Raw genomic sequence first — 26,898 nt, 5'->3', positions numbered from 1 at the left:
TATTTTTACTCGTGGTTGTTTAAAAACTGAAAATAAATATTGGGAAGAGGAGATACAAAACAATTAAATATAAATATTAACATAATGTGTTTTTAAATGTGTTGATTAATTATTAAATGAATAAACATTGAGAAAAAAATATGTATTTTACATATCAGAATCATAAAATAATATTTATATGTCACATGACATCTGAAATAAAACATTTCACAAATACAGTCGTAAGAATTGAAAACAGTGATGAATCAGGAATTTCAATTATGTAAAGTAATCTGTTATTAAATTAATTAATTTTGTAGGTAGATTCTTTACAAATTATTATCGAGTATTTATTAATATTAGACATGTTTCTTTTTGAGAAGGAAAAAATAGCGGAAGTGTTAAGACGTATTTGTCACGTGACAGACAAGACCGCGGCATTTTAGATGGGCTTGAGTTTACGCTGTTTGAAAGTCAACGAGGGTTTGTGAACAGTCACCCGAATTGTCACGAATAATTTATGTATCTCGTCGCTAAATTCGGTGCTTACTGACTAAGCTAATATTCACGTGAGCATTTGGAATCACAAGATTCGGACTTTCAGGATACGGACTGGACTATTTTCAACAACTTCAACTGCGGCATTAGAGGTATAATTAATGTTTTATGGCCATTGACAATTCGTAGGGGCAGCAGATGGCAAATAAATTATTAGGCCCAGTGTGAAAATAAAAAACCGGGATCACCCAGTTCATCAAGTTTTGGAGAATTGTTGGGGAAAAAAAACAATGAGGTATTTGGAATGGAAAGTAAATGAGGAAGCAAAGGACATTGACTAATATTTAGTATAGGTCGAACCGTACTCCTTTGAATGATACCATCATGGATGCTTGTAGAAGTAGGAGTATATTTAAAGGCATTATAGAGAGAAGTCTTGGAAAGAGTAAGAAATTACATTTTAAGCAATACTAAATATGTAAAAATGTATACGGGTCATGACCTGAAATAGTATTAAAAATTCAAGAAATGTATACTTGTAATACAAATGAAAATGATGGGGATTGTGGTTGCTTTGCTTTTTGTGGAAGCTCATGTTGTTATCGGGAGAAATTATAAATATTATTGAAATATATGGAAAGCTGCCGACGCAATTAGAAATATTTAAAGTCTTATTGTGTAGTTGGGAGAATATTAAAACAGTTACTTTTTTGTGTTATTTTTTTTCAGAAAAAAAGTATTTTCGCCAAACCTGCTTCACACTCCTTACCAGTAGATGGCGGTAATCCAGTTGCCTTTCTTGTCAGGCGCCGTAACACTTCACAAGAAGTAAATCAAACGCGCTGTTGCTGAAATGTTCCTGCTTTTTTTGGTCATGTGATTCTGACTTTATACTACGGTTGCCGGTAGGCACAAAACTACCACTGAATTTGTTTACCTTCTTCATCATTATTCTCCGTCACCTGCTAAGATTTTGTGATGTGGCGTTCTTTCTTCGACAACAGCCACATTTTAATCCCAAATGGAATCCGGGGGAGCCTTTTCTGCTGTATGTTGTATTATTTACTCTACTTGCTCGTTTCTTTGCTCGTAGTGGCGTATTGTTGTGTATTAGCCAAATAAGCTAAACTGTTTTGTAGTACGTATTTCATGTCAACCAACCGCTTCCCTGTAAAAATTTCTTTGTTAGTTGGTGTCCGCCTCAAAAGCAATTCTAAACACCAGAAGCACTCACCGTATGTTATCTTTAATTAACTCAAATTTTGAAGTAATTCATATACGTGTCTTATTTAGCTACCTGGAAGAGAAACAAAAAGGTGCACAATATTCACCCTAAAAGAGTTTATAGACCAGTTAAAACCAAGTTCATTTATTGTACTGTAATTCTGCATCTTTTCGCCGTACAGTATGTAAAATTATGTTTCACTCATCATCTTTAATTTGGGGGGAACCCACATGTTAGTTTCATGGTGTTGATGCTTTATGATCCCGTTTTAATTGCTTCCCCACCGTCTTGTGGTTTCCGTAAGCATTTACAAACCTCTGACAAAGCGACGTCCCTGTCGCCCTCGAATAGAATAGGGATGTGACAAAATCACACACATTTTCTAATACCATATTAAAATGCATTTAAAGCTTTCAAATGATGTGTAGATTATTGTTCTATGACAAATAATGAAATAATGGAATATTTAATTTTCGAAATATGAGGGAATTTTCTGCCTGTAACTACACAGTTAAAACATTGAAAATCTGTGACCGAGTAAACACGGTCACTATTTTAGTTATTTAAGTTTTTAATTGGAATGATTTAGCGATCATTTAGTTGAATTTATATTAAATCATCTGTATTCTTCAGTATTTAATGTCTAAAGCGAAATATAAGCGACATATTAGCAAATATCAACGATTGAATGCAGGCAGATTTTCGGCACAAATCAAAAATGGCTGTCACTGAATACTAGCAAAGAACATTGCGAGCTCTAGAAATATACAGTAAAGTCTCGTTATATCGATATCGGATATATCGATAGTCCCGGTTATATCGATACTATTTCTATGCACGCACGGAGAAAATTACATGCAAACAGGGTCGGATATATCGATAGTCCCGGTTATATTACTATTTTTTTTCGGACTCCCTTGAATATCGATATAACGAGACTTTACTGTATATGCTAATGCTTCTTTTTGCTTGAAACTTGGTAGTTATGGAGAAAAATATATATTCTACCACTTCTATGAGTTATAAAAGTAGAACCGACTCACCTTTATAAAGTGTAGTGTTAGCAAATAGAGTGTAAACTTCAATCAATTTTTTTCCTCTGTTTCTCGTTGTCATATTCGGAAATTTCAAGAACCAGCATGGAGGGAAACGTGTAATACGTCATCATAAACTGCATAGCTTGGAAAATCCCACGAAAAACGATTCCGTACTTCATAAAAATGCAATGATATACGACTGCGAGTACAGAGTGCGCTCGGTTCACTGGACAGAAACAATCGCGGTGGACTATAGGTCACTGTAGGTGACCTATAGTCGTCCTAGATAGAGTAATAACCCGACTGTAAATTGGATTTAGGTGTCGATGCCATTTTGAGGCATCATATTGTCTAATATGAAATCCAGTATTGTACCTGAAGTGAAGTCATTTTTTTGTCACGTTTGTAGCAGGCAGGGTCTACGGTGGACATGACCCGCAGCGAGGAGGATTCCCTGGTGGACGGGCCGCTCATCTCAGATGATGTCCTCCACGCCGCCATTAAGAGAGAGTTCCATACCGTGCCCACCGGCTGCTACGCCGTCCTGCTGTGTCTACTACACGTATGGACAAAAACACAAACATTCAGAAGTTAAAGTAAGCCTTTTTTCAGGCAAAAACTGCTCTACAGGTTTTTAGTTCATCTCTCCTGCATCTTCCAGGTGGTGTACATGATTTTCTCCCTATGCGTGGCCGTGCTTTGCGTGTTGGAGCTCGGCCAGAGGGAGTTGTGCACCCACGTCCTGGATTCCAAGTGGGGTGACAGTGTGCTGGTCTTCGGCAAAGCGGTCCTGTGGGTGCTAGTTCAGGCGTTCACGCTCTGCACCAACTACTACCACAGGCAGGCCCGCAACAGAGGCTACCTGCTGTTTTACAGAAGTACCAACAGGCTCAAGTGGCTACCGCTCATCGTGTACTCCACAGGTAGATGCTTGTAATGTCATATGGGGGACGCTAGGGGGCAGTCATGATACGCTAAGCGTGGTCATGTGTGCACGCAGGGAATATTGTTGTTTTGGTCATCATGGCAGCAAGACTGCCAGTTTCTGTGTACACCTACGTCCTGATCGGCGCCTTGTCCTTGGAGCTACTTGTGGCCTTGCCCTGTCTCATCTATTACGCAGGTAAACATTTTTTTGTGTGTGTATGTGTGTGGAAGAGATATCCTTGATGTGGTCAGAAAAGGCGACAAAAAGCCTTTGGAGGCACAGTGAAGTCCACTATTCACCGGGATGTTGACCATTCTTGACCACAACTGATAAAACTATACGGAGAGTATGAGGCGCACAGAAGTATAAGGCGCACCCCAAATGAATGGTGTATTTTCAAACCTTTCCCATACATAAGGCACATCGGATTGTTTTTTTTTTTACATTTGAATTTCTTTTCTAAGTTATTGAAAAAGTAAAAAAAAAATACTTTGACAGCCTTATTTTATTTTTATTTATTTTATACATGATGACATTAGAGATGTCTACTTCTGAGTTGAGTGAATGCTGGTGCGTGTGGCTGCCGCTGCTCACCCACAGAAAAAAAACATCCTGTGACCTTGAGAGTTTTGAAAGGCGTTTATAAATCAAATGCATTATTATTATTATTATTATTATAATGTGCACCTTCAATGAATGAATACAGTTTTCCAAATACAGTAAAGTCTCGTTATATCGATATCGGATATATCGATAGTCCCGGTTATATCGATACTATTTCTATGCACGCACGGAGAAAATTACATGCAAACAGGGTCGGATATATCGATAGTCCCGGTTATATCGATATTTTTCCGGACTCCCTTGAATATCGATATAACGAGACTTTACTGTATAATAATACATTTAATTTCAAGCGCCTTTCAAAACACCCAAGGACATTTTACAATAAAAACAAAGCACACACACAAAACAATGGCTTAAGAGAGTTCAGATTCGGAAAAGATGCTTTCTTGTTACTCATCCAGTTATGAATATGATTCAAATAGTTCTGAAGAGGAAAGCATAAATGTTTGCAATTGATTAAAGAAGTCCTTCCGTATCAATTCGAGCCGTCTGGACTCCAATGTAGCGTCTCAGAAAATGCACAAGATGGCGCCCAAGCTCCGTTGGAAATGGGCTGATTTGTCTGCTGGGAATTTGTGTCAACTAGTATCAAATAATAGTCTTGGTGCAACACACAACGATTCACCATCGCGTTATTTATGTGTTTTCCTTCTAATTTCGCCATCAACACGAAGTTTTCAGACCAAACAAAGTACCCAAAATGCATTGTGTGTTGCTTTCTCGGTCAGGGGCGTTCCTGACGTGACGTCACGTCAGGAATCGTCACCAACTCGAAAACAAGACTTCCTGAATATTCAGTCTTAAAACGTAAAATATAGCTATATGCCGTGGAATCTTTGTAAAATGCGCTCAGTAGAAGTCATTTGAAGTGATTTTACAAATTCTGGACGCAACTTGTCCGGAGGCGTCGGTTGTCCTTTAAACATACTTATATAAGGCTTCAACATACATTTCATACAAAATATAGCACTGAAGCAACTTACGAACGAATTCACCTTACAAACGACCCTTCGGAACTTATGTTTGGAAGTTGAGGAGCGTCTGTAAACATTTGTGTTTGTTATTATTATTATTGTTGTTGTTGTTGTTATTATTATGACAACACAGCCACCTTTGGGGGCTCAAAAGTATTGTAGATTTGTGGCGGAATTTGATCAGAATCACTATGAGCAAGAACACACCCTGTTGGATTTCATTGCTGACCAATGCATTCGCCACCCCCCACGCCATGCGCGAGCGCAATTGGCATGACAATAGCCGCCCTGCCCTTTTCAAACCCGACAGCATGACAATCGAGCATTCTGCTGCGTCTTCCGCCCCTCCCTCCATCCCGTAACTGTTTTTTAAACTTTGGATCTCTTTTTCTCACACATTTTAATCGACATAATATCACTTTCAACCGCAATGACTCATTTGTCAGCATTTCTTTAAAATAAACAACAAAATGTGTCATTTGCAGAGGAAATGGGAATTAATGCCATGTTGACAATGAAATGTTCTTTGTGTGTGTGTGTGTGGGGGGGGGGGGGGTCAGTGAAGGAACACGTTACAGGGTGTCCGATAGGATATTGATCAGGGAGATTGTCGTATTGAAAGGAAATCCATATTAAAGGCCTGTTTAGGCCGCCAAAGGGCACAGATTGATAGATACACCCCCCCTGACACGCACATACACTCGAATGCAGTTGAAGATAAGGTTCTGTATTAGTGATTAGCCTAGCCAAAGGCTAGGCTAGCCCTTGGCCGCTCCGCCCGCCAACACACACACACACACACACACACACACACACATTGTTCCAGTGTTTACAGTATTTGTGGAGGTCATTTTGTGCCACATTCCAGCTTGGATCAGTGGAGTGAATTGCAACAGAGATCCAAGTGACCTCACCCCCAAGCCGCCAAAATAAATGTATGTTTTAATTTTATATTTTTTTTGTTTTTGTGGGGGTGGAACGCATCGGTGGAATTTGCAGTCATTTCTGATGCGTAAACAGATTCCTTCGTTCTCCCAATGCCTCCATTCTGTGACATCTCCATTAGGAGCCCCCGAAATGGAATGAAAATGGAGCTTTCAGGCGATTTTCACTTGAGAATTTTGTCGTTCAGCTCCTTCTTTAGAGAACATCAAATTAGTCAAAAAGTTCTGAAACGGAAACACGCGGACATTGAAGTTGACAGATGATAAATTCAATGGGGGCCCGGTGGGCTTGAGGGGGGGTTGTTCTCTGAAGGACCCAAAGGTAGCAAGAGCCTGCAGCCATGAAGTCCATACAGGAAGGCCTCGTTCGACTTCTCTTTGAAGTGCGTGCTGGATTGTGAGAAGGGAGTGTTTGTGAGTTTGAGGTCTCTGCTGTATGTTTCTGGCCTCTCATTTCAACATGAATGCGCCCCACGTGCTCCGCGCACATCAAAGTCCCTCCTCGGCCTTCAAAGGCTCGTCCGCTCATACTCCCCTCCCCCCCAAAAAAAGCACTACAGGGCGCTCGGCGACACAAATACCTTGGCATGCCCATTGAAGGCTCGCCCAAGCTAGGCTAACATAGCAGTCTACATCATCATCATCGCATAATATATATGATATAGCGTCGCATAATTGCTAGCGCTACCGACTAATTTGAATTTTGGGGTTGTTTGCCAAGACCGCAAAATCGGGCAAAGCTGTAAACCGCTATGCTAGCCGACTCGAAGGCTAGCGGCTGACGTAGAATTCTACATTTTTGCTCGGCAGTCCTTCTTGGATTGGATTGGATTTACCTTTATTGGTCTCACAGTGGAGAAATTTACATTTCACAGCAGCTAGGTTATGAAATGAGGATAAAAGGAAAGAAAGAAGTAGAAAAAGGACAGAATCATGAAAGACAAAAGGTAGTAAGACTTAGCATGACGCAGAGAAACGTTACATGTTTGCTTTAATTTCAGTGTGTTTGCATCCAAATTTCGGCGAGAAAATCGGATTTGCTTGCGGGCGTTGTCTTGGCATGAGGCGACCTTTTGCCTCTCGCCTCCTCAGTGGCTTTGCTGCACCACGGATTGTCGCCCGTTAAATCTCTGAGATGGGCACTGTCTGAGCAGTGTCCATTTGTCTGTGAGCTCTGGTGAGAGAGTGAGCGAGCGAAAGAAAAAATGAGGGGGAGAGAGAGAGAGAGACTCTGACAAGGAAGTGCGAAATGTGGCACCTCCTTTCAACTGTTCCTTCTTCATCTTCTATCTATCGCTGGCATCTCCTCTGTTTAACTGTGTCATCCTATTTTTTTTCTTCAGCATTATGTCATCCAATGACAAAGCACAGTGGTTGCTATTTTAGCATAATGCGTTCCACTGCCATTTTAACTCATTCACTGCCAGATGATGTGCAAAAATGTGTCCACTTCATTGCCAGGGTTTTGTCATTTTCACTCAAATTGCCGGACCCACCGAATATAGAGTTTTAGGACTACATAAACATTCAATTCAGCATTAGAAACATTAGACTCTCTTCTTTCATCAGAAAAAATAGTTAATTCCTAAATTATATGGGTCTGGAGTTATTGGGGCTTAAAATGGGTGCGGGTGTTCAAAATACAATGCAAAACGTACATATTGATTTATATAGTCCTTTAACAACAGCTGAAACTGTAGTTACTGTTTCCTCTCGGGGGGCCGTTAAGAATTTGGGGAAGCCATTAAAATGTTGAATCCCCTCCACATATTACATCTAGAACGCACAACAAATTAACCAATAATTCATTTTCAAATTTGAAGTCAGAAAAAAATGACTGTTATTGTGGTTTACATGAGACAATTTGAAATGTTGGTTCGGACTTTAGCAAGCATCATGGAATTTCACAAGTTTGATTTGCTTTCGCGGGCCCTTTAAAATGATGTGGCGGGCCAGGTTTGGCCCCCAGTCCTTGATTTGGATAGCCGTGGTCTACTGGCTGTAGCAAAAAAGCTACAAATAGAAGACCAAATACCAGGAAGTAATGACATACCGGAAATCTGAACTGTACTCAACATGAACAGTGGCAAGACTTGCCAGAGGCCTTCAATGTAGCAAACAAAATCAAATAAGGGTGGGGGGGGTAGTTGGATGGAGAATAGTATACGGTAGTGCGTCATTTAAAGAAAACTGATTACAAATAATTCAACACCCGTTTAACAATAATGATTAAAAAAAATCAATGAAAACCTGTTAGGAATGAAATGAATCAAACATTTGTGTTGCGCTCGTGTTAAGTGTTTCTCACATACCACTTGGATTTAAACACACACACACACACACACGTGCGTATTTAGGGCCTCATTATGCAAGAATGCTCAGTATTTCTTGGGATTGTGTGTCGATGCTGGAATGGCGCAAAACAAAGCTCGCGCTCTTTAGAATCTCCGTGACAAATTTCCTCCCCGACTAATTATCAATACCGAGCCCTCTAGACCCGAATGATGCGAGCGCCGCCATCGTCTCAGCCTTTTGCCGCTCATTTTTTCAATCAGATTCAACACATTTGAAGATGATTGTTTGAATGTGTCAAAACTCATGATGTGGTTTTGTACTACTCACTTGTGGAGCCGCAGTTAGCTAGCTAGCTCAACAAAAATTCTCATTCATCCACGGGTATTGAATTAATCACAACTGGGTTGTTGTGGTCATCTTAAAGGACAACCGACGCCTCCGCAAAAGTTGTGTCCATAATTTGTGAAATCACTTGCAATGACTTCTACTGAGCATATTTTACAAAGATTCCACCGCATATAGCTATTTTTAACGTTTTAAGACTCATGGTGAATATTCAGGAAGTCTTGTTTTTGAGTTGGTGACGATTCCTGACGTGACGTCACGTCAGGAACGCCTCTGACAGAGAAAGCGACACACAGTGCATTTTGGGTACTCTGTTTGGTCTGAAAACTTCGCGTTGATGGCGAAATTAGAAGGAAAACACATAAATAACACAATGGTGAATCGTTGTGTGTTGCACCAGGACTCTTATTTGATACTAGTTGACACAAATTCCCAGCAGACAAATCAGCCCATTTCCAACTTGGGCTTGGGCGCCATCTTGTGCATTTTCTGGGACGGCTTGAATTGATACGGAAGGACTTCTTTGATCGATTGCAAAAATGTATGCTTTCCTCTTCAGAACTATTTGAATCATATTCATAACTGAATGAGTAACAAGAAAGCATCTTCTCCGAATCTGAAGCCATTGTTTTGATTCTAGAGCAAGGCAAGACGTCCTGGTGTGACATCACGAACAAAGGGGCGGGACATTCTAAAACTCGCCATTTCCGGGGTCATTTTGAAGTAGTTTTAGAACACTTTAACTCATTTTTATTGTTTTGCATTTGACTAAAAATATCAGTTTGCGTGTGTTGGGTATTTTAGATGCTATAAAACGTTTTTCTGATGTCAGTTAGGAAACAAAAAAAAAATGGTGTCGGTTGTCCTTTAAGCGCTTTGTTGCAGCTTCATCTGTTGTTAAAGCGCTATATAAATCAATATATGTATTGTATTCTATATCTTGGAGGAAGATGGTGTCACCCATTCATGCTAGGATACTTAGGAACAGAGTTAGCTTAACGCAAGCTAAGCGCAACAGTCACATTTCTTTTTACTTTACAGGGACTTTCAAGTCTGCTTTTTTTGTGAAATACTGCCCAGATATTACGCTTCCGACCACCCCTAAGCCCCCCCTCCCCCCGAATAAAGGTGTATGTTTAGGGCGTGAGAATTGGAGCTCTAAGTGCAGGATATGGCCGACCATAAGAGCTAAGTGCGGGTTATAATGGCCTGTGTGTGTGTTTGGAAGGCGGCCAGGGAATGGAAGCCTGTAAAAAGGGGGTGAAGGGGACACTTTCCCACCTGCCTCGTTATGGCGGCGAGGAAACTCTCACTGTTAGGTTAACGATTTTTAACGAACATGTGACTGAATGCAGTGAACTTGGGACTTTCTTGGTTGAAATTTAAGAAAGTGCATGCTATGCTAACACTGAGCGACATTATTTGACATCTGACTAGCTACCCGGCTAATTGACCAAAAATCTCCTCTGATTTGATTCCTCCCCCCCCCCCCCCCTCTTAGTCAAAGTGAAGCGCTTCAACACGGAGCGAGCCGTGCCTGACGTCTGCCGGGAAGAATATTTGCACAGCTTAAGCGTCGCTAGCTTGCCCACCGAGACTGGATTCAGGTAAGGCCACACACACGCGCGCGCACACACACACACACACACACACCACATTATTGACACTGTAAAAGCTGTCTCGGCCAACGTTCGTTTACACAGAGGTTAACAGTGCCGCTAAAAATGGTCTAAGCTAGCCCCCCGTCCCACCTCCTTCCCCCGAGCTTTTGATTGTGAACTGCAAAGACACTAAAACGTGTTTTGTCCTGCTTTCGCGGGGTAGTTGCAACGAAAGGTCAGAGTTTTAGTGTCTTATAAATTAAATGTATTATTATTATTAAGTTCCTGACCTCTGTGTGTGTGTGTTTCAGAGTGTGTTCCTCCCTGGAGGAGGTGGTGGAGAAACAGGCGGACCTGATCGAGTACCTGAAGCTCCACAACGGCTTGCTAAGTAAGAGGCTGCTCAATCTCGCCGCTCAACATTGAGCGGCGTTGTTGCAGTCGTGCACCCCCCCTCCCCCTAACGGCAAGAATGCGGGTCCACTTCGGTAAGACCGAAGTCGGGATCAGACTTGCGGCTCTGACCCGGAACAGACTGTAAGTGATCGGCGTTTAAAGAGGCATGGTCACAGGTGTGTCATGGTGGGGGGTGTCAGGGATAGTTTATTAGTGTTTCTCCCCCACCCCTTTTTTTAAGGAGAAAATAATAATGTAAATGCTGCAGTCATAGCCAAAAATGACTTGATTGGTTATCAATACGTCAAATGTTAATAAATGTTGGCACTCTTGATCTTTTTTTTTCTTTTGATACAGCAGCGCTTTTTTATTTTATTTACCGTATTTTCTGCATTATAAGGCACACCTAAAAGATTTTTTTTTTCAAAAGCTGACCATGCGCCTCATAATGCGGTGCACCCTATGTATGGAAAATGTTCTACAATATGTCATTCATTGAAGGTGCCCCTTATTATGCGGTGCACCTTATCTATGGAAAATGTTTTTAAATATGTCATTCGTTGAAGATGCGCCTTATATTCCAGAAAATACAATATATATATATATATTTTTTTTTAAGGGAGCAATGGGTTCACGGGCAAACCATTTTTTTACAACGGCCTTGAACATGTCACTCTTAGCCCTGCAGCTTTTTTTTTTTTGGGGGGGGGGGGGTATTCCCTGTTGCTGGTGGAATTTTTTTTTTCCCTGTTTTTTTTGTGTGTGTTCTTGTCTCCCTTTTACCCAGTTTACTTATTTGTGATTCCCTAGCCCATCCCCCAAGCTTTTTTTGTCATTGTAGTTATAAGGAATGTCAGTTATTTGTGGATTTTTACTATTTGTGGGTCAACCTGGTCCCTTCCCTCCTTTGCGAATAGTGGGGGTCCCCTGTGTCTTGTAAATTGTTAAAATTAAATATTAACAGTACAGACATATGCATTTCGATGTATGCGTGCAGTGTTAGTTGTGCTTTCAGTATTTTAATGCTAGAGTTTTTGAAAAACTATCTGACTATATTATAGTGTTCTTCCTGTGTCTTTTTTGGGGGGGGATAATTTTAACAGTGAACTCTTTCATGGTATCTAGATATATATATGATTTCTTATACAAAATGTTTTGGTATTTTTGTTCCCCTTTGCATTTCGGAACTTCGATTCTACGATGTTATAATGCATATCTGAATTTGATCGATTGCGAAAAAAATACACTTTTAGACGGTGTCCAAAAAACTCACACTTGAACTTTTTTTCAATTATTAAAAAGGAATAAAATGCATTTAATAAACGTTTGAAGTGCATCCAATGCATTGGACAGTATAAATATGTACACATTTGTCAACAGCATGGCTGCAAGCAGCTCTTTGGTCCACAGCGGCTTGAATCCAGCACGAGGGAGGTTCTTGATTGCAGACTTGATTTTTATTTCGTTCTTTATCCGACAAGTGTCTTGTATCTCCCATTCTGTGGCCATTATTTGAATCTTGAGTCTTTGGTTGTCCAGGCTCACACGTGCGAGATCGCCGTACCGTATTCCTTCACATTCCTGAGTGTCAAACCTGCAACAGAAAGTAATAGCGATCAAATCAGGAACCCCAACTGACAGAAACTCCAGTTCATGGTGTTTGAGCGTGCCTGCTCCGACATAAACAAGGGGCTCAGGCATTCCTCCGCCTCTCTTAATCCCTCTTTGGTGTCATTAGCCGGATTTATGTCAACCAGGGGTCCTGCGCACCTCTGCCACTCATCACACACACCTACTCAAGTGCCACCTGTAGCCTTCGGTACTTTCCGGAAGAGGCAGAGAGGAAATGATTTCAGGGAGAAGGTACATGCAGCCAGAAAATGGCGCTCACATCCCCCTCTTTCATGGACAACCGGTGAAATTATGATCAAATTCTTGACAACAATGATCTGATCACGTTACACGGTGTCAGCATAAATAAATAAATAATTCAAAACTGTCAAGGACAGCTCTTTCTTTCCATTTGGGACAATTTGTCAATGCGTGAGAATGGCTACAAAATGGCAACTTAAAACGCTGACTTGCTGTTCAATTTCAAGAATGGGTCTGTGAGACTTCGTGCATCCTGTTTTGACAGATATGTCCCCCTAATTTGGGGTCACTTGTTTTTGTTTTTTTTGACTGGTGTCTGGTGCTATTTTTTTGTCTAACTTGCCAGGAAAGTAGTCGTTGTTTGAAATTAAAATGGATGACTTCCTGTTCAATTCATGGGTCTTGGAGACTCTTTAATGCATCCGTTGGTGATGTACGAGTTTGTGTCATTTGGTTTGACAGATATCGGAGGGGCTTAATTTATCTAACTTTGCAAGCCCCATATTTAACACCCCCGCCCCACACGCACGCACGCACACACACACACACACACACACACACACACACACATCAGTTTCAGACATTTTTGTGGACGTGTACTATAACTACTTGGTTTCCTTTCGGGTTTTCCCTTCAAGGGGTCGCCACAGCGAATCAGTGTCTTCCATCTTCAGAGGTTTTATTCACATGTTTGTGTTGGCCACGCTTTTACGTCGGACAGCCCTCTGTATTTATCCGGGCTTGGGACCGGCACAAGAAGACACTGGCTTGTGTGCTCCAGAAAAAGCTACTCGGTGAACTTAATGAAGATGGACGTGTACTATAACATGCACCCCAAAAAAAAAGTCTAAATTGCATGTGCCTGACATTCAGCACAAAGTTGGACATTTTCATAAAAATATATTAATAACACGAAAAGAGACCATGAATGAATAGCTCTCACATCACCAGTTTTAGAGATTGACATCAAATTGGTGGACATGTCTATTTTAAGGACAGTTAAAATTAAGTTTGGTTTGAAGCAGCCATTTTTTGACCAATACCCAAACATTTTATTTATTTATAATGGAAATAAGGACACGAAATTTTGACGATACACAAAAAAGCTCCTTTCACCGGTTCTACCAATCAGCATAAAATCGGGTCTACATGTGACAGGAAAACAGGACGTGTGGAAAGGTCTCAAGGACACAATGCTAAAAATGAGCAGGAAGCCGTTCATTTGACTCCGAAGCAGCCATTTTGAGTACTTTCCTCAAAGGTATTTAAACATGTTTGCCCACCTATAGCCGCCTTCAAAGCATCACAAGATGCCCCATCATCCTCAGCGGCGTCATCATGGGAAGGGGACTCTGGAGTGCAGAGGAAGGCATCGTCGATGCAGGCAAAAGTGTCGGTGATACTTTCTCCTCGCATTGAAGAAATCTGCAACAGAAAGCGGTTGGTTTTGTAATTCTAAATGCTCTCTTCTGTATAGCCATTTACTGTAATTTTCACGACGTCTACTGGGGAAAACAAATATGGAGTCACAATTGAGTCATCCCCAAAAATTGTACGCTTCGATTAGTATTACCGTCTGTCTCCACTTCGCTCTCTCTCCCTCCTTTCCTAATAAGGTGGAACACAGCCAACGAACATGACGATTTTCTAACGACCCCAGTAAATACACTCGACTCCCAACGGCCAAACCCAGGAAGAGCATATAAAGTGCCAGATGACTTTATGACTCCCCCCCACCCTGGCAGAAAGAGAACACTAAGCCTGGAGGCATACGTTTCTTTAGATTCTCCTCCCGTGTCATTTTGTTTAATAAAAGCTTGGGAGTGTATTTGCATGGCATTTTAACGCCAGGATTAACAAAAGCACCCGACAATGGAGACCCGCCGGGTTGTGTGATGCCCGGCGGCGGTACTCATCTGATGAGGATCACCAAACCTCCACTGTCTCATTTTATGCATCGCACCTGTTACGGTACAGTTAAGTGTGTAATCAAAGCCAATCGTAAAAAAATAAAATAAACGAATCCAATGTACCCGCGCATGCTATTGTCAGGCCATCGAACCCGGAACACTTCGATTTACGACGCTTTGTGGGGGAAGTGAACATATTGACGAGTAATAATAATAATAATAATAATAATAATAATAATAATAATAATAATAATAATACCTTTCATTAGTGGGTAAAAGACTCACAATCTAATCAATGTGTATTTTATTGTATTGTACGCGTCCCTTATTTTTAATCCGTCGTGGTTATAAAACAAACAGAAAGTTCACCTTGAATACATTACTTTCATTGTCATTTTAACTCATCGCATCTTTAAAAAACTCTAATGGAATTTGTCCTGAATGTCTTTGAATGTACCAAACTTCTATTTTTTAAACCACCTAAGCAAAATGTAATATACAGTAAATGTTTTCGACTAAATTATACTTTTTGTGTTTAAATTACTCGAATGTAATATCTATATCAATTTCGTTTGATCAATGGTTTAGTGTCTTTCTTGACATTGGAGGTGAAGCTGGAAGCATCACACGTTCATAAAAGACTAGCGTTTAACCCAACAAACACAATGGAAACGTTGATTAACGACGGTAGAGGTTTTGTATTATTAAGGGATTATTTTAACGTTTGGATGACTGGGTAACTGTATATACACTTAACTCACCGACATAACGATATCAACGTTAATATCTAACTGTATGGACATTTGGAGTTGATACGGTGATATATTTATCTAACATGTCCACCATTGGCGTCATTTTACGGGATTTTGTAATTTACGACATTGGCGCTAAACCTCAACACATCCATCACTCGCCGTGATTGGCTGTGGTGATTTCGGAGCGATATACTGTACTTGTAAACATCGAACAAAATAACGATTTAAAGATACCCGTAATAGTAAATATATTTGTTTTAGCTCAATTTTCTTAACGATCCAACGCGTTACTTACGAAATGTATCCATCATTGACGCCCCCGCCCCCACGCCCAAATGTGTTGCATTTTTACGACGTGGTTAGTACTCTAAGGCATCAAACATTTAGAAGGATCCTGCCGTGTTCTCGATGGTAAAATGACGGATTCTTAATGTGCAAATATATTTTCTTTACTTGAACATTTCCAACCGAGACAACTATATTCCAGCATTTTACACATTCATTTTATTCCCTCTTCACTTTTTTAATCGTTAATTAACCCGTCAACATAACTTTAGGTTTTAACGCAAGACGCCAAATATTTCCAATGAACCCGGTTTTTCACTTTCATTAAAGTTGTGTGGCTTCTTGATCTCTTACTTGGCCTGGCGATGGAGGCTGCCTCGACTACCACCACCACAGTGGCGAACAGCATCAGCAGCAACGTGAGCAGGTAGAGCAGGTTGAAGATCCTCATCTTGCTTTCTGAGGAGTCCTGGTTCTTACGCTTCCTTGTGGTTCTTTAAGTCCAGAAAGAGAAAATACTATCAGCGGAGACAATGCCGCAGAAGCCCCTGAAACAGACAAAGTCCCTGGAGAGTGTCCGCAGTCTTTTCCGGAGAATTGGGAGCTGAGTGACAAAGGTGCTTCTCCCCCCACCTCTTTTATACTGACTTTCCAACATCCCCCTACCTCCCTCATCCCACGCCCAAGACCACCCCTCGCCCCTCACCCTCCACTTCAACTCCTCACACACGCACACACAAGCATGGCACATATTGACCCCACATGTAGAGGGTAATTCAAATGACAGGAAGACCCCCACCCGACCCTCAAACTGCCCCCTTGAAAACACACACGCACACACACGCACACAAAGTCATGCACATGCTCCATGTATGATTTGTATACAGTAACAGTGAATTACTGAACAGTAATGAAAAATAATCTCTCTTATTTTTTTGTTCACCAATATTGCCATTCCTATTTAATCTGTAAAAAATATTTTCAGGGCTCTCTTCCAATTTGTCAAATTGTCAATTTGTAGTGGGAACTTCAGAAGGGCTGAAATTATCAAACCGAGTACAAATATGTACATTTTAGTACTCGCCGATTCCATAAAAGGTAGTGGTAGCAGTATTCTTTAAATATGCATTTCATTTGTAACAAATAAAAATATTTAGAGGAATCTATATTAAGTGAAAAAAGATGCTAATTAAAAACTTTAAATTTTCCTCATACTGTCAATACAAAATATAGGCTCATGACAATATTTTGAAGATTTTTTGGGGGAAAAAATGTGTAAAATGTGTCTTGTATCTCGCCAGCTCATTAGCCCGTCTGCGTGGTCGGTCGGCGTCTCCTCCGCAGCGTTAGCGACTCCTCCATTGAGCGCGCTGCTAATCAATTAGCACAAGAAGATGAAATGTAGCCCATTGCATGTGAATGAGGATTAAGGCAATCAGCAGGACGCTAATGGAGCGCCGGGCCCGCAAAACGCTCCCTGAGACTTTGAACAAGCATCTCTCTTAAAAAACCCATAAAAGACAACTCAACCTCACGTATCTGCGTCCGTGTTCGTCTGTGTGCGCGTATGTTTCACAAAAACATCTTGAGTGGACGTGGTTGAGATCCCTGCTGGATTTTCTTAACGCTTTCCCATACCAGGTTTGTTTCTTGGGTCACGCTTTGCATATCAGCGGCCATTGTCTTTTAAAGAGTTTTTTGGGCCTATTTCAATATGCTAATGAATCTCCAATTGTCATTCACAGCCACCTAGTAACCAAATTGCTGTGTGTTGTGTTGTGTAGATGTTTGTGTGTCTGTATATGCCCCCCCAAAAGTCTCCCTGGTAGGTTTTTGGTGTTGTAATATTTGCTCTTACTTGGGGATTAAACGCATTGACGGGGGATTTCTTCACGCAGACCCCCCCACCCCCCCAATCACAAACACACACCGTGACCAAAATGTGATTGTTGCACATGTCAAGTTCTTATTTTCATAATGACCCAATTGGAAAAAGTCAATCTAATCACATTGGAAACGGCAGAGGCCCTTTAAGGACACAAAATGCCTTTACAAGGCACACCTACCGGCATCTGTCGGGTGGCTTTAATATGGCCCGCTGTGCGTATAATAAGTGTACACACCCCTCTTCAAAATGGCAGTTTTTTTTTCATGAGGAAAAAAATCCGTTCAAAGGTTTTCCAGTCATAGCGGAAATCAAACCGCCGCCGCCCTCATTTCAAGCTCATATAACTCCAGACCTATATCATTTAGGAATTGACTCTTTTTTTTTCTCACTCCAAGTGTTTCAAGTTTGAGGAGCCCTTCACTGTCTTGCAAGAAGTCCCTGGGGAGTTCATCTACTGAAAAAATCCCACCCAGGCAGGGAAATCAAAAACTATCATTGTACAAACTAGCTGGCTATCTAGCTAGCTATCTATTTGCCAACTTTAAGGCAAAAATTAGTGCATCCAAAAGATAGGCTGCCAAATGAAAAACAAAGTAATGTAGTTTATTCCATACATTGTAAGAATGAAAATTGTAAAGAGCAATACATTGGGGAGACTAAACAAATTCTCAAAAAAAAAGACTATCAACATCGCAGGGATAATACTATTGGGCCTCAATCGGCAGTACACATGCACCTAAAAGTTAGCAACCACTCATTTGATGACAATGAGATTAAAATCTTAGCAAAAGAACATAGATGGTTTGAACGGAGAGTAAAAAAAGCAATTTTCATAAAAAAGCTAAATCCTTCATTAAACCGATATGGTGAGGTGAGGTTCAATTTTGATCGTTCGTACAATAGCCTGCTTAGGCAACATAGGTTAGGCAACATTAGTAATGCTGATGAGGCGATACCGGAGGGAGTGGGGCAATCAGGCCAGTCGTTAGGAATGTAGGAACAATCGGTGGGGCTGCAGGGAGTGGTCCTCTGCTCCCCCCAACCTGAGAGTAGGGACCTATCATAGCAGTGTTCGCTGAAGAAGCATCTTGGATAAGAAGCGAAACGTCCGACACCTTCAAAAAAAAAGTACAGATGACGGCTGAAGAAACCTTTTCATCTATTTGCTGTCTATTAGCTATTTAACTAACTAGCTGTCTATTTAGCTAGCTATCTAGCTAGCTATCATCTAACTAGCTAGTTAGCTATCTATCTATTGACTAGCTATTAGTTAGCTAGCTAGCTAGCTAGCTTTCTATCTATTTGAGTTATTCTGGGTTGAGTGAACACTGGCGCGTGTGCTGCCGCTGCTCACCCACAGAAAAAAAAACACCCTCTGACTGTAAAGTGACCTTGAGCGTTTTGAAAGGTGCTTATAAATGAAATGTATGATGATTATGTCTAAGGTTGCTAACGCTGTTTTGAATGTTTATGTAGTCCTAAAACACAATAATATGTGGGTCCTGGAATTCAAGTGACAATGACAAAAATCCTCGCACTGGAGTGGACACATTTTTGCACATCGTCTGGCAGTGAATGCGTTAAGGAGCAAAATCTACTGCCTTTTATCCGTTACTGGAGGTGGCTATTTTATATAATAGCATTTTATATTTATACCATTGACAAATATTGTTTGATATTCAAGACATTGAAAAATAAAATCTCTCTCTCTCACTCTTTCTCTCTCTCTCTCGGTGGAAATCTCGTGCCATGAGCAAGCCGGCTGTCTTTATTGCAGCGAGACGACAGACTGACGAAAGGCTCAAGAGGTCAAGGGGCAAACTCAACAGGGAGCCCACCCGGCAGTCCCTGCAGTCCCACCCCAGTCAAAATGTCACCTCGCCGGGGCTCCAGAGGCCAAAAGTCAGCCATTTTGTTAAAGCCCAACTCAGACACGGCGGCCACTGTGGACCCGCACGTTTTTTAAGAAATAATCGGGTGTGTCATGTGGCTTACCCTAAACCAAGGGTGACAGGCCACATGGTAGTTCTGGTTTCCTCTCAGGGGGCCGTTATGAATTTGGGGAAGCCATTAGAATGTTTTAATCTGTAGCGCAAAACAAATTAATAAATAACTCGTTTTCAAATCTGAATTCAAGAATTCCCGCCCCCTTGTTCGTGACGTCACGCCAAGACGTCTTGCATTGCTTGTGAATCAAAACAATGGCTTCAGATTCGGAGAATATGCTTTCTTGTTACACATCCAGTTATGAATATGATTCAAATAGTTCTGAAGAGGAAAGCATACATGTTTGCAATCGATTAAATAATTTATTCCGGTTATTTTGATGCATCTGGAGAGAAATGTAGTGACAAACTCTTTAGTACTCACAGTACCCAAAAAAAGGCAGAAAATGGCGACAAAGCTCCGTGGAAATTGTCTCCTGGGACGTTTTGTAAGCGAACATCAAATACACTGTAGAAGTCTTGGCGCAACACACAACGATTCTCCATCACATTATTTATGTGTTTTCCTTCTAATTTCACCATCAACACGAAGTTTTCAGACCAAACAAAGTACCGCAAAATGCATTGAGGTGATGCAAGGTATGTCCTTTCTCGGTTTGGGCCGTTCCTTCAGTGACGTAGGGTGAGGACTCGTCACCAACTAAAAAACAAGACTTCCGGAATATTCAGCGCAAGTCTTAAAACGTAAAATATAGCTATATGAGGTGGAATATTTGTAAAATACGCTCAGTAGAAGTCATTTGAAGCGATTTTACAAATTATGGACACAACTTGTCCGGAGACGTCGGTTGTCCTTTAAAGAGGGCAGAGGTGCTTCATATACAAATATATATATTTTTAAAAGGTGCAAATATACATATCAACACCTAATATATTTTACGAGCACTTTTAATCACATTTTCAAGCCGTGGTTAAATACCATTGTTTTTTTAATCCTACAGGTCTGGAGTGTATATCGTTACCTTACCTTTATTGCCAGCGTGTCTTTTTATGCTTTCATGAGCGTGTTAGCAATTTTGCCTTCCCGCTGATCACTCTCTGCTTCCTTCTTGTAGCCTCGCGGATGTCTCCATCTGAAGAGCGCACCTGATATGTTTGACTTTGGTCCGTCCCCAAACGTCCGTCGTCCAATTCCTACGTGGCCGTACGCCCTCGTCAGTCCGGATGCAGATGGAAGCGACGGTGAAGAGCGAGAAGACGAAGAAAGCGACCGCGATGAAGGTCAGCTCAAAGCCGGAGAAAGGTACTTCCATGGGCCTGTGGCTCTGACGTAACCCCAACATACACGACATAACATTACAAGGTATAATAATAATAATACATTTCATTTCTAAGCGCCTTTCAAAACTCTCAAGGACAGAATCATCGACGGAATTTCAGAGTGGAACCGGGAAAATAGTAACCGATCGAACATGGGTGTCAGTCATTTTTTGCCCAGGGCCGCATTGTAGTTACAGTTTCCTCTCAGGCGGCCGTTATGAATTTGGGGAAGACATTAGAATGTTTCATCCCCTCCACATGTTACGATTTTTCAAATTTGAAGTAAATCTGAGCCATGACACAACAACAACAACAACAAATGTGACTGGAGGAAGTTTGAGATGTCAACAAAAAAGAACTCACCATAATATATATATATATATATATATATATATATATATATATATATATATATATATATATATATATATATATATATATATATATATATATATATGTGTATATATATATGTGTATGTATGTATGTATGTATGTATGTATGTATGTATGTACGTATGTGCCTCGACTGGGATCACCACCTTATCGTGGTGAGGCACTTTGCGCGTCTCCGTGACCCCGAGAGCTATGTCGGCTGGAGTCTTGTACTCCTGGCAGGGTCACCCAAGCCGAACAGGTCGGAGGGTAGAGGCCAGACAAAGAGTGATCCCAAATCCGCACCCAGGGGTAGGCGTAGGCGGAGTCCAACAGATCGGACCACCGGCAGCCCCTTGCAACCGCACTCACCTGAAGGTCGTCTCGAGTCTTCACTCTTGCCACTGGAATACAGTGAGTGCGGCCAAGTATGTGGGGGAAGGAATTGCGCGCCCCGTCCCTCACACTAAATCCACTAGTAGCGCAGGTTTCAGCTTCCACCATATAAGTCCACTGGCGATAGGATAAAGTGACGGGGGCAGGTCATGGATGTGACTGGAAGCTTCTAGCTTGAATCCTACACAGCGGCGGTACAGGATTGATGGTCGTTGCGAAGATGGGATGGAGCAACATTATCCTTCGGCAGCATCCTGTGCGTCTGAGCAGCCCTATTCAGGGTCCGCACTGCTCACCCCTTATAGGGGAAGGGTCTAGAAAAGGTGACCTAAACATTGCTTGTTCCACCACACCTGGGTGGCCCACCGCAGCCACCAAGGCATCCCCCCTCTGCGGTCGAAAACGAAATATAATCAAACCCATGACTATGAACCTGGCTTCCTGGAATGTTCGCACCCTCCTCGATGCTCGAGACGGGATGGAGAGACCTCGAAGACGAACTGCCCTCATCGCACATGAGCTAAGGAGGTACAACATCGATATTGGCGCACTCAGTGAGACTCGGTTCTCAGGCGAGGATTCACTCACAGAAGTTGGTGAAGGTTACACCTTCTTCTGGAAGGGTCTCCCAGAGAATGAGCGAAGACTCCATGGAGTTGGCTTTGCTGTGAAAAGCAGCTTACTCAGTAACATCCCCGAGTCCCCCCAAGGCATCAGTGAACGGCTTATGACCTGGCGTATTCCCCTGGTAAAAGGTCGCTTCGCAACTTTAATCAGCGCCTATGCTCCCACCTTGGATGCTGACGATAACACCAAAGATGCCTTCTACGAGTCCCTGGATGCTACCATATCCAAAATCCCTGCCTCTGATAAACTTGTTCTGATGGGTGACTTCAATGCCCGAGTAGGTACTGATGCCAGGCTCTGGAAACAAGTAATCGGAAGGCACGGGACGGGGAAAATAAACAGCAATGGCCTCCGACTCCTCACTCTGTGCTCTGAGCATCAGTTGATTGTAACTAACACCATCTTTCAGCTGAAAAAGAAATACATCACATCATGGATGCACCCCAGGTCCAAACATTGGCACTTACTGGACTACATCATCACAAGGCAACGAGACCAAAATGATGTCTGCATCACGCGGGCCATGCGTGGGGCTGAATGCTGGACTGATCATCGGCTGATCAAGTCCAGGCTCAAGCTGAGAATTCGACCTCCTCATAAGAAACAGCAGCCCCAAAGGCGTCTTAACACCAGGGCCCTGGAGTCCCCAGAATGTGCAGCCAGCTACCGCCACAAGCTGGCAGAGGGACTTGCCAGCCTGGACAACGACACCAGTAACGGTGACCTTGATGTTGAAAGCAGGTGGAAAAAATTGAGGACAACAATTCATCAAGCTGCCTCTGAGACCATCGGCTTCACTCAGAAACGTCATCAAGACTGGTTCGATAACAGCTCAGCTGCCATACAGGAGCTTCTGGAAGCCAAGCGCAAAGCCCATACCACACTTCTCTCCAACCCTCATTCTCCACTTCTCCTCTCTCACTACAAGGCCATCCGTGGTGAAACACAGAAACAGCTGAGGATGATGGAGAACAAGTGGTGGCTCAGCAAGGCCCAAGAAATCCAGAGGCATGCAGACAACAACAACACACACGCCTTCTATGATGCTGTAAAATCCCTGCACGGCCCACGAAGACAACACATTGTCCCAGTTAAATCTGCAGACGGTTCTGTACTACTGAAGGACAAACAGCTAATACTTGAGCGCTGGGCAGAGCACTTTGACTCCCTGCTCAACCAAGTAAACCCTTCAGACACATCTATCCTTGACTCCCTCCCAGAGCTTCCAACAGTTCCCTCCCTTGATGAACCTCCTCAGTTCACAGAGGTCCTCTCTGCAATCCGGAGCCTTAAAAACAACAAAAGCCCTGGCCCTGATGGACTTCCAGCTGAGGTCTTCAAGAGCGGCGGTTATCTCCTGACACGGAAGCTTTACCACCTCATCTGCAACATCTGGCAAAACGGGACACTTCCTCAGGAATGGAAAGACAGCAACATCGTCACCATTTACAAAAGGAAGGGGGACAAGTCAGTCTGTGGCAACAGCCGTGGCATATCCCTACTTTCTGTTGCTGGCAAGATTCTTGCAAAAGTAATGCTGTTCCGTCTTACATCGCACATTACCGAAGACATCCTCCCAGAGACACAATGCGGCTTCAGGAAGGATCGAAGCACTCTGGACATGATCTTCGCTGCGCGCCAAGTTCAGGAGAAATGCAAGGAACAAAATAAGGACCTCTATATCACCTTCATTGACCTTACAAAGGCATTTGACACAGTTAACCGTGACATTCTCTGGACCATACTGCAGAAATTTGGCGTCCCCTCCAAATTTCTTGGCATCCTAAAACAGTTCCACAGCGGCATGCAAGCAACTGTACTTGTTGGTGGCCAGCAATCTTCCCCGTTCCCTGTGGAAGTCGGGGTGAAGCAGGGCTGTGTACTGGCCCCTGCTATATTCAACCTGTTCCTGATGGCAGCTACGCTCCTCTTCCATAAGTCCATCCAGGAAGGTGGCGGCGTACAAATCCAATTCCGCCTGGATGGTAACCTGTTTAACATCAGACGCCTACAGGCCAAGACCAAGACCCTGATCAGCGGCATCCACGAGCTACAGTATGCAGATGATTGTGCTCTGCTGGCCCACAGCCCAGCTGCCATGCAAAATGCCCTTGATACCATGTCCTCCGTCTACCGATCACTCGGTCTCGTGATCAATGTAACCAAAACGGAGGTCATGGCAAAAGAGAGTTCTCCAACCCCAGCGTTCACCCTCAGTGGCACACCCCTCAAGGTTGTCCAACAATTCAGCTACCTCGGCAGCATTCTAACACCCTCCTGTCTAATTGATGATGACGTCCAGGCCCGCATCCATCAAGCCTCCAAAGCTTTTGGCAGATTGCGTACTCGTGTGTTCGAAAACAACCACTTAAGAACTCCAACAAAAGTCGCAGTCTACCAAGCAGTGTGTGTGTCCACGCTGCTATATGGCGCAGAAGCCTGGACCGTCTATCGACGCCATGTGAGACGCCTTGATGCATTCCACATCAGGTGCCTCCAACGAATCCTTGGCATCACCTGGCAGGATCGTGTTCCACACACCGACATCCTTCAACGCACTGCCTCCACCAGTATCGAGGCCATACTGGCAAAGAGGCAACTTCGGTGGGTTGGACATGTCATCCGGATGCCTAGCTGCCGCTTGCCTCGACAGGTGCTTTATGGACAACTCTTGTCAGCGAAGAGGAACCCTGGTGGTCCTAAGCTGCGATACAAAGACCAGCTTAAACAGACTCTAAAGAACTGTAACATCAAGCCCAGCGATCTGGAGTCTGCTGCAGCGAACAGGCCACTGTGGCGCTCCTTATGCCACGAAGGGGTGACACAACTTGAAGACAAGCGCACCCAGAGGAGGATCGTGCGGCACGAGCAAAGACACCTCTGTGCTGCTTCAGTACCGCCTCGCCAGCCCGGTCCTGGCCTCACATGTCCTGAATGTGGCAGGATTTGTGGCTCCAGAATCGGGCTTCATAGTCACCTACAGTGGCATCGCCGCCAGCGCCAATAACCACTGTCCAATACCCCACAAAGCAATGGAAGCGACGTCATCCTCGACTTCGATGGACTGCCAAGAGATGTATGTATGTATGTATGTATGTATGTATGTATGTATGTATGTATGTATGTATGTATGTATGTGTGTATGTATGTATGTGTGTGTGTGTGTGTGTGTGTGTGTGTGTGTGTGTGTGTGTGTGTGTGTGTGTGTGTGTGTGTGTGTGTGTGTGTGTGTGTGTATATTAAATGCAATGTGTGCAATTCGTCTGTGTAAGCTCTCAGTCGTACAGGAGTGGTCCATCGATGAGAAGGTCCATCGATGAGAAGGTTTCTTCAGCCGTCATCTGTACTAGGTCTGGACATTAGGGATATATAAATGGGGCCGATACGACCAGTCAGACTTTAGTTCGCTGACGAAGTCTCTTGGATAGGAGGCGAAACGTCCGAAACCTTCACTTGTGTACAGATGACGGCTGAAGAAACCTTCTCATCAATGTGTGCAATTCACATAATCTTTAATCTTTATATGTTCCAACACACAGTTAAGAGTCCAGTATGAGTCCTGGAAGCAAATATGAGCCCATATGAGCGCAAGGTACACAAACCCTTCAGACACCCACACCTACTTGAAAAAGGAACCAGCATGTGGACTTTGCCATGAAATGAAACTCACCCGCCCCCCCACATGGCTTTGATGTCATTTTGGCAGTCTCACAAGAGGCGGAGGAAGAGAGGGCTGGGGGGGGGGGCTGGAATTGGGAGAGCCTTGCCATCCTGGTCCTCAGACAATCGACTCTTCGTTGCACAAGTAAATGCACCTCCCTTTATTAAAATAACCAAATATATTCAATGTTTCACTTTGGACATATTGTTACAGCATTACCCCTCCCCACCGCAAATAAATAAATACAGAGGTAGATACAGTGAGACCTCGGTTTACGAACACCTTGCCTTACGAACTTTTCAGTTTACGAACGTCAAATTAATGAAAATTAAACCTTGGAATACGCACTACTTTTCGCGATACACACCTACCACGGCTGGCGGAGTGATCTTCAGATCTTCGGCGGAAGCACACGACCGAACAGCGCTCCAGCCGGCCCACCTTTCCACACCCCCTATCTCTGAATTCACACGTCGATCCCCTCCGAGGAGCTATTTGCAGATAATTTTGCTATTATGGGACCGAAAAAGACACCACCACAGGCTCGTGTTCAGGCGAAGAAGATACAAAACAAAATCTTCGAGGAGAAGAAGGAGATAATTGAAAAACACGAACGAGGTGTGCATTTATGTGATTTAGCGACCCAGTACGGCTATGCTAAGTCAACCATTGCTACCATCCTCCGCAACAGAGAAGCCATCAAAGGTGCGTCTGTTGCAAAAGGTGTTTCCTTGCTGTCAAAGCAACAGTCTCGGGCAATCGAAGAAGTTGGAAAACATCTGTTTCTTTTCTGGAAAAAGATGCCCCACCGGACTTTCATAACACAGGAAGAGAAGTCTGTCCCTGGGCATAAACCAATGAAAGATAGGCTAAAGTCAGCAAGCAACACGTGCCAATTAAGAGGTTTTTAATCAGCAAAAATGATGAGGAGCAAAGAAGAGAAGCCACACCAGAGGTTGAGTTACCAACAGTCCTTATGGAAGGTGATTCTCCTTCCATCAGCCATCAACGAACGTC

General features: G+C 42.8%; 2 protein-coding genes across 4 annotated transcripts; one reads left to right on the top strand and one right to left on the bottom strand.

Moving 5' to 3' along the window:
- Positions 1 to 438: 438 nt before the first annotated feature.
- Positions 439 to 12,848, top strand: tmem192 (transmembrane protein 192). Of its 3 annotated transcripts, none has more exons than XM_089007196.1 (6): positions 439 to 629; positions 3,149 to 3,301; positions 3,401 to 3,662; positions 3,740 to 3,862; positions 10,354 to 10,459; positions 10,765 to 12,848. In XM_089007196.1, the coding sequence occupies exons 2-6, from the start codon at positions 3,170 to 3,172 to the stop codon at positions 10,877 to 10,879; spliced, it is 738 nt and encodes a 245-aa protein (XP_088863322.1). In that variant the 5' UTR covers positions 439 to 629; positions 3,149 to 3,169; the 3' UTR covers positions 10,880 to 12,848. The 3 variants fall into 3 exon arrangements, with proteins under 3 accessions (XP_088863322.1, XP_088863320.1, XP_088863319.1); XM_089007194.1 differs by lacking the exon at positions 439 to 629 and adding an exon at positions 1,355 to 1,525 and having other exon boundaries at positions 3,152 to 3,301; XM_089007193.1 differs by lacking the exon at positions 439 to 629 and adding an exon at positions 1,357 to 1,525.
- Positions 11,773 to 26,898, bottom strand: apela (apelin receptor early endogenous ligand). Its single transcript, XM_089007198.1, has 5 exons — positions 25,891 to 26,898; positions 20,533 to 20,830; positions 16,026 to 16,165; positions 14,005 to 14,146; positions 11,773 to 12,443 (listed from the first exon to the last, which is right to left on the bottom strand). The coding sequence occupies exons 3-4, from the start codon at positions 16,120 to 16,122 to the stop codon at positions 14,058 to 14,060; spliced, it is 186 nt and encodes a 61-aa protein (XP_088863324.1). The 5' UTR covers positions 16,123 to 16,165; positions 20,533 to 20,830; positions 25,891 to 26,898; the 3' UTR covers positions 11,773 to 12,443; positions 14,005 to 14,057.

The sequence above is a fragment of the Hippocampus bargibanti genome, linkage group LG10, assembly GCF_051943395.1.
Source record: "Hippocampus bargibanti isolate YZ-2025 linkage group LG10, ASM5194339v1, whole genome shotgun sequence".
Taxonomy (NCBI): Eukaryota; Metazoa; Chordata; class Actinopteri; order Syngnathiformes; family Syngnathidae; genus Hippocampus; species Hippocampus bargibanti.
Note: the sequence above shows the minus strand (reverse complement) of the source record. Positions and strands in the feature narration are given on the sequence as shown.